The sequence below is a fragment of the Panthera uncia genome, chromosome D1, assembly GCF_023721935.1.
Source record: "Panthera uncia isolate 11264 chromosome D1, Puncia_PCG_1.0, whole genome shotgun sequence".
Lineage (NCBI taxonomy): Eukaryota > Metazoa > Chordata > Mammalia > Carnivora > Felidae > Panthera > Panthera uncia.
In genome coordinates, this window is record NC_064808.1 from 6,933,475 (window position 1) to 6,940,912 (window position 7,438).

General features: G+C 61.6%; 1 protein-coding gene across 1 annotated transcript; it reads right to left on the bottom strand.

Annotated features, from left to right (window-relative positions):
• Positions 1 to 165: 165 nt before the first annotated feature.
• On the bottom strand, positions 166 to 6,014 carry KCNK4 (potassium two pore domain channel subfamily K member 4). The gene is made up of 6 exons (XM_049643675.1): positions 5,811 to 6,014; positions 2,790 to 2,913; positions 2,474 to 2,634; positions 2,089 to 2,275; positions 1,412 to 1,551; positions 166 to 711 (listed from the first exon to the last, which is right to left on the bottom strand). The coding sequence occupies exons 1-6, from the start codon at positions 5,997 to 5,999 to the stop codon at positions 307 to 309; spliced, it is 1,206 nt and encodes a 401-aa protein (XP_049499632.1). The 5' UTR covers positions 6,000 to 6,014; the 3' UTR covers positions 166 to 306.
• Positions 6,015 to 7,438: the final 1,424 nt, after the last annotated feature.

Here is a 7,438-nt window from a genome sequence, read left to right on the forward strand (position 1 = left end):
CGCACGCCCGCAGCGGTGCAAACTGTTTTCGTTTATTGATGCAGGCTTTGAGGCACAGTCGTGAGGTGTTGTGAGGGACGGGCCCAGCCGGGACAGCGAGACAGAAAGCCTTGGGGGGTCTGCAAATGAATGAAGTGAGGAGAGGGCCAGGAGCCGGGCGGGGGGGAGGGTGGCAGACAAACAACCCGTAGCTTCCTCCCCAGGCCTCAGTCCGGTCGAAAGAGGCCTCTTTGGTCAAACAAGCAGAGCATGCCAGGGAGAGCTAGAACGAAGCCCTTTGAAAGGCCCAGGCCGGGGGTCCTGCCCCTACACCGGCACGCCTTTTTCCCGGGGACGCCCTGGGCCCCGCGGCCGCACGGGCTTCCGGGGAGGGTTAGGGGGGCGACGGCGACCCCGTGGCGCGCGGGGCAGCGCGCAGCCACGCTCGCTCTGGGTATCAGAGGACTCGTCGATGAAGGCCAGGTTCTCGCTGGGGTAATCCAGCGCGGAGGCGGTGGGCGGGGTGGGCGGGGACGGCGGGGTTGGCGGCTCGGCCTTTGCTGGGAGCGCAGGGGACAGGGGCCCGCCGGCGGGCTGCGCTGGGCACGGCGGTGGAGGCAGGAGTGGCCGCTCCTTCTCCAGCGGTGGTGGTGCCGTGGGCCCGACTCTCTGGGTCACCCGCGCCGTCACGGTGCCGGTCCAGCTGGCGGCCTGCGCCGTGAGGCCGCCCATCTGCGCGAGGAGTAAAGGGAGTCCTCGACCACGGGTCCTCTACCGCCTCCGCAACCCCGGGAACCTGACCCGCCGTCAATCAGGCACTGCCCCTCTTTTCCTCCTGGTCCTCCTGCCTCAGCCCTCCCGAGCGAGAGAAAAGGCTCATCAACCCAGCTACACACTCTCCTCTCCTCCATCGGAACCTAAGAGCCCTCTTCTCCAGGAGCTTTTCTAGAAAGCCCCAGCTTTATTTCAGCCATCCTTCCGGTGCCCCCCAGAGACCTTTGCGTCTCTTATCCGGCTCCTCCGCCGGCTCAGCCAGTAAGGTGACACAATACCGGTCGCCCAGTTAAATGTGAATTTGGACAAACGACAAATTAAATGTTGATATGTGTATATCCCTCCCATGCAATATTTGGGACATGCCTACACTGAACTAGTATTTGTTATGTATGTGAAATTTACATTTAACTGGGCTTCCTGCTTTTTGTTTTGTTTTGGTTTGTTTCTAAATCAGGCAACCCTATCCAAGAGAGCAGAGGTGGAGTCACCAGCAAACCGGCCCAAATTTAACCCTCTGTCCCTGGGCCGGGCGCACTCAGTCCCTGCCTTGAGAAGCCCACGCTCTGGAAGGGAGGCCAACGGGGTCAGCCCGCTGCTAGGTACAGCGCTTCAGCGCCAAGGCGCAAGCGCAGCGCAGACCCAGGGGCGCGCCTACCTCTGCCCGAGTGCGCCGGGACACTACTCGAAGCCAGTTCCCGATGGTGGTGAGTACTGAGGCGAAGTAGGCCAGGCCGAGCAGGATCCAGAACCACACCAGCGGCTGGTAGGCTGCAGAGTTCTGGTTGGGGCTGGCGCCTGAGATACCACCGGGGAGGCCAGAAAGATGTTGATTGTGGGGCAAGCCTTAAGCCTGTGAGCTGCTGGCTCACTGCCCCTCTTCCCAGCTCAGGGAGAGGATCCGCCCTCCCCAGGGCCATGGGTATGTGCTAGAGCGTGTGAATGCAGGCACGTCGAGTGCAGGTGGCTTGGAGGTGTGCCAGGTAACATTATGCAAGGGAGTGTGCTCGCGTGCAGGAGTGTAAACGTGTGTGAGGAGTGCACATATATAATATAAATGTGACGCGTGTGAGGGGTGCGCTTAACCTATGTGTGAGCATGCGTGGGGTGCGGGCCTGCAAGAATGTAAGGGCATATGAGGGGTTGCATACGTGCACAAATGTGAAGGTACATTCCGTGAGCGCGGGTAGGGGATTGGAGCGAGCGCCTGTGAGCTCACGTACACCACGTGGAATTTGGAGGGAGAAGCGAGACTGCAGTCCCCCCCCCCCCCCCCCCCCCCCCGGGCATCAATTAAGTGGCTAGGGAAGTGCAGCGCAAGAAAGGTGGCCTCACCGGCCACATAGTCCCCGAAGCCCACCGTGGTGAGCGTCACTACGACGAAGTAGATGGCCTCCAGCTTGCTCCAGCCCTCCACGTAGCAGAACACGAACGTGGGCGTGAGGACAAAGAGCAGGCAGCCAATCAACAGGAAGAGCACCGCGGATAGTATTCGCACCAGCTCGGGTGGCACGTGCCACTTCTGCAGGGAGGAGCAACGGCCCAGAGCCAAGAAGTCGCCAAAACCTCCGCTGTCGCGCCCCACACCGGCTCCTCCTCGAGCCTGTGCGCGAGGCTCTCGCGATCTCAGAGGCCCGCGCGCTCCCGGTGCCCCTCTGGGGACGTAGGGCAGGGTAACCCCAGCGTAACGCAAGGGCGCGCAGGGCGAGGAGCAGCTCACCAGGAAGATGGCTTCGATGTGACCGATGCCGCGGCGCAGAGAGGAGCCCAGCCGGTCCCCGACCCCTGCCAGCAGGATCCCGAACAACGGGATCCCCACCAGCGCGTAAAAGATGCAGAAGAGCCGCCCGGCATCTGTGCGCAGGGCCGCGTTGCCATAGCCTGGGCAGAGGGAGCGTGCAGGAGGTTGAGGGGCTGCCTGGCACCCACCTTCCTCCCTCTGCATTTTCCCCCTTGAGAAACCCCAGCGGCCCCCCTAGCCCCCCCCCACCCCCCCCCCCACCCCCCCACTCCACATGCTCAGTCCCCTCCCCCACCGATGGTGGTGATGATGGTGCCTGAGAAAAAGAAGGCGCTGCCCAGGTCCCAGGCTGAGTGGTTGCTGTTACTGGTTGAGTTGGTGTCAGGGTCCGCACCCCCTCCCAGGGCATCAGCCACCTCCTGCAGGACAAGGCGCAGAAGGAGGAACCTCAGTCCTTCCCTACTGTCCTGGCCAACCCCCTGGCCCTCCAGTCTCCAGAGTGGTTTCCTCCCTACCCCTCCCAGCTCTCCCCTTCCCCCTGGTCTTCCTGAGGCCAGTCCCTCAGAGGAGACACTGCAGATTGGGCGGCCCAATTTTGTTTGGCCTCCACCTTGTTTTAGAAGCATTTTAGTCTTCTGTCCCTTAATTTCACGCAAACGATTGCAAATTTACAGCGGTCAGGAGCACAGACCCGGGCGCAGTCAGCCTGGGTTGAAATCTTGACCTCAGGCAAGTTAACACTCTGTGCCTGTTTCTGCCCCTGTCAAGTGGGGATGGTGGTAATAGCACCTACCTCAGAGGGTTGTGAAGAGTTAAGGCACCCGCAACAAATTAAGCCCCGTGTCTTTGTTAACTCAGTCCCTGGTGGTGATCATGCCCAGTGATGTCCAGCTTTCCACATAGCCCCCCATTCCCATCTCCGCTATGGAAGCTGAGTTTGAGTTCCTTGCCTTAGAAAATCTGATGGAAGTCAGGGGCCCTTCCCCCAGGAGGGTTCGGATGCCATCAGATTTTGCATCCAATATTTGAAGGTTCGTGGACACACAAGCCCCCGCCCACCCTGCTGAAGTCCAAGCCAAACCCTGTGCTACCTAGTTGGTCCTCCATAGATATGATTAGATTAATGAAGTGGCCATGTGTCTGTCCCTCCTGCCACCTTGTGCGTCCCTCCAAGGCAGAGTCCGTGTTTTGAGAGTATCTGCCGTAAGTGACAGAGGAGCTCTTACCGAAGGAGCACAGAGCCACCGCACAGGGCCATGGAGGAGATCATAAAGCACATTCTTTCTCTCTGACTGCAATCCTCATTAGCAAGACCCATTCCAAATTCATCTTCTTAAGGCGACTGCCCCAAATCCTCCGTAGCTCCCTGCTGTCTTAGCATAGCATCCAAACTCTCAGCCCAGCATTCAAGTCCCTGTTCCCAACCTCCTTTTTTTCCAGGCTTCTCTCCTGGGGCTCCCATTGGGAACCCAAGCTGCCGTGACTTTACCCCCAGATTTTGAGATGATCCCATTTCCTGTCATAATAATTGTTAAATGAAGCCAAGAAGTGAAATGTATGATTAAAGTGATTTGATTTTTATTTTGCAAGACTTTTCCAATAAATTCACTACTTAGGGGGAAAAAAATCCTTTGTCATCCTGTGTGTTCTAATTTTTGCTTCCAGTGACGAGGCATCTGCTAAACCCAAGCTCTGCAAAACACTCTGAGCTTTCCAGCTTCCCCGCCTTTGCCCATGCTGTTCCTCTGCCGGTAGGTCTCTGGCAACCCAATCGCACATCTCTAAATCCTACGCCTCTCACCTGCCTCCCGTCAATTACCAGCTCCTCCCCAAGGCCCCTGGCTTCCCCCTCAAAGACCCCAGCACCTAGCCCAGGGCCCGGCACCCAACAGGTGTTTAACAGAGAAGGGAGCAAGGAAAGTTCCCTTTCCATTGAATCCTACAGTAACCTGTCCCTGGATCTGTCCCCTCATCCCGAAGTGACATCCTCTCCGGTATAGCCTGTATCTCCACCTGTTCCGCCCCCTATGCATTTCCCTGGTCACCCTATGGTGTAGAGCACAGCACCTAGCAGCCAGTAGGTGCATAATTGCTGCCTCCCTAATTGTGGAAGAGAAAGCAGCTGTCGCCCACACTTCTAATTTCTGCCCTTCCCTTTCTTCTTTTTTTATCCAGGGAAAAAGCATTTCCACTGTGGAGAAAAAATAGGTCAGATTCCCTCCCTCCCTTCCTCTGCCCTGTGGTCTGGCCAGACACATTCTCCTGCCCGGGCCTCTCTGAGCCTTCCTCTGCATTCTGGAAGTGTCAGAGAGGACGTCAGGCTGCCTGTGTCCCGGCCCCACCCTGCCCCTCATCTGGGCTCCTGGTCCTGCCACCTTGGGAATCAGCTGGAACACGGAGGCCTCCGTGCGGATGGCTCCTCCCTCCGAAAGAACAGGCGGAGAAAGAGGGGGACTCTTCAGCAAAGTAATAAACATTAATTTATTAACGTGAAACCTTGGAAGTTTTACAGGACTTCGCTCAGAAATCAGAGGAAGCGACCAAGGTGCTTGCCTGACGGTACCCCCAGCAGGCTGAAGCCCAGCGCTGTTAGTCACTGAACCCAAAGCTGACCCCACCCCTGCCTTGCCCCTTCCTCCAGCCTTCTCATCATAAGCCCATGCGCTGGCGGTGAAGGGGTGCCTAACCTGGCATCCCTGGCGGCAAGCTTAGGGGATCCCAGAACCCTCTGAAATCACCCGGACATGTTTACATGTGCATTTTTCCAGGGGTTAGGGGGCGTGTTCAGTGTTCTTGGGTGTCTCCAAGGCATCGGTGACTCCAAAGCGAAACCAGTGCGGCGTGGCCAGGTTTAGGAGACAAAAATACCGCGCAGGGCGTATTTATTTTTAAAAACTATTCGCTGCTTAGTGGCTAAAATTCACAAGTATCCAGGCGCCCTGGCAACCCCTGAGCCGGTGAGGTAGGCCTGTGAAAATGTGACATAGCTCACGGGCTCCAGCCATTTATTCATTTCTTCCTTCACTCGTTCCTTCACTCAACCACCGTCAGTCACACCGAAGAAGACAGTCCAGGGGCTCAGTCCAATGCCAGGCACGGCCAGGCAAATCAATGCCCCCATGGCCGCGATACTGAAAACCCAGAGAGCCGGATCCCAGCCTCTGGCCTGCGCCCCTCAGCGGCACCCTGCCGTCAGGGGGTGCCAGTCTGGAAGCAGCAACCCAGCACGGGGCCCCACTGGCATGCAGCTAGTTTCCGGGGGCGGGGGGGGGGGGTCACAGGTAACTGCTGAAGGGGTTCCTGCCCACCCACGCACCTTGATGAAGAGCCCCAGGTCCTGGTCGCTCACACATGGATGGGCCCTCAGGAACTTCTCTCGGACCTCCCCCAGCTCCCTCTGGGCCTGCTGCTCGTGGGGCTGCTCCAGGGCCTGGAACACCAGGGCACCGGATACCAAGTAGAGTAGGACCAGGGCCAGCAACGCCAGTAGGGTGGTGCTGCGCATGGCCCGCCCAGGGGCCCGGTTGACTCCACTGCCCGCCTGGGGAGGCCGGGCAGGGGGCTCCTGGGGAGCTGTGGTCACTGTGGGTAGAACCAGGGAGGCCGGGATCAATAACCTGGGCTGCCACCCCCACCCCCTCCTCTTCCAACCCCCACACACCCAAAGGTCCTCGGAGTCCCCAGTCCTACTGCCCATAGGTGTCCTATCTTCACATCCCTCTGCCGGGACACTTGGGACCGGGGCACACCCAGTCCCCCCACCGCTGTCCTCCCCCTTACCTCCATTGCCCGGCCCTCAGCCCCTGTCCAGGGACTCCAGGACATGGGAAGAGAAGAGGGCACCGGGAAGGGAAAGGAAGGAGAGCGGAAGGGGGAAAGAGAGACTGAGCCTGCTGAGCGAGAGGCTGGACGAGCGAGAAAACACCGGGGGCCTGGAGGGGGCGTGAGGCAGCGGCTTCAGCGCAGGAGGCTGAGGGGGCGCGGAGGCGCGCGAAGAGAAGGCTGGAGAGGCCGGACCGCGCAGGGCGGGGACGGGGATGGCGGGTCCCGGCTCCTCCGCTGCGGCTGCGGCAGCATCTTCGCGCTTCTCTCCCCCCTCCCGCCTCTCCCCGCTCCGCGGCGACCCGCTGGGCCGGACGGGTAGCCTCCAGGGTCTCCCAGCGTCCCGCCGGGCTTTCGAGGAACCCAGGGGCGGGTCCCGGTCGCTGCGCAGAGGAGAGGCAGGGCGGAGGGGTGGGGGGGGCGGGGGAAGGGTGCTCGGTTCCGGGAAGGAACAGGGCGGGAGCGATAAGGGCCGACCCCGGGCAGCATCCTCCGGGACAGCTGTCGGCCCCCGGGACAGCGGGCGGCGGCGCCCACGCGCACACACGCGGGCACAAAGACCCGCGCGCCCACGCTCCTCCCTGCGGCTCCCGCCCGCCCGGCTGCGCGGGCCGCACGCACACGCTCCACCGGCACGCTCCCCAGACTCACGGGCACACCCGGACCCCCAGGGGCGTGCGCGCCAGGCCGAGGCACCCCAGAGGTCCACGCGCACGTGTGCACACACTCCCGTGCACACACCCAGGCCGTCGGGCCACCGCGCAGCGCTCGCCACCCAGACACGCTGCACCCGCGCGGTTCGCTCCCACCGCCTCCCGAGTCTTCCACGCTGACGCCTGGGAGCGTGCGGGCGGCAGCACGCGCGGCCGCACGACTCCCGGAGGCGCCCACGCGCGGGAGGTGCGCGCCCCGCCCGGCCCGGCCCTCCCCCCACCCTGCGCACCCCTGCCGGGGAGTCCCGTCCGCGCCCCCGCTCCCGTCCCGCACCCCCTCCCGCGCCAGCCCCGCACTCACTGTCGGCCCCGCTGCGGCTGCGGCTGCGGCTGCGGCTGCGGCCCGGGCTCCCGCGCGGCCTCGCCGGTGCCGGCTGGGCCGCGGAGGCGGCGGCGGCGGCAGGGGCGG

What these genes read in the sequence shown, in the direction of transcription:
- KCNK4 (XM_049643675.1), bottom strand. Translation starts at nt 5,999, where the DNA reads ATGCGCAGCACCACCCTACTGGCGTTGCTGGCCCTGGTCCTACTCTAC. An exon ending in CACCATCATCACCACCATCG is followed by an intron (nt 2,635 to 2,789) that starts GTGGGGGAGGGG and finishes CCCTCTGCCCAG; the next exon opens with GCTATGGCAACGCGGCCCTG. An exon ending in CCCGGCGCACTCGGGCAGAG is followed by an intron (nt 712 to 1,411) that starts GTAGGCGCGCCC and finishes CTCCTCGCGCAG; the next exon opens with ATGGGCGGCCTCACGGCGCA.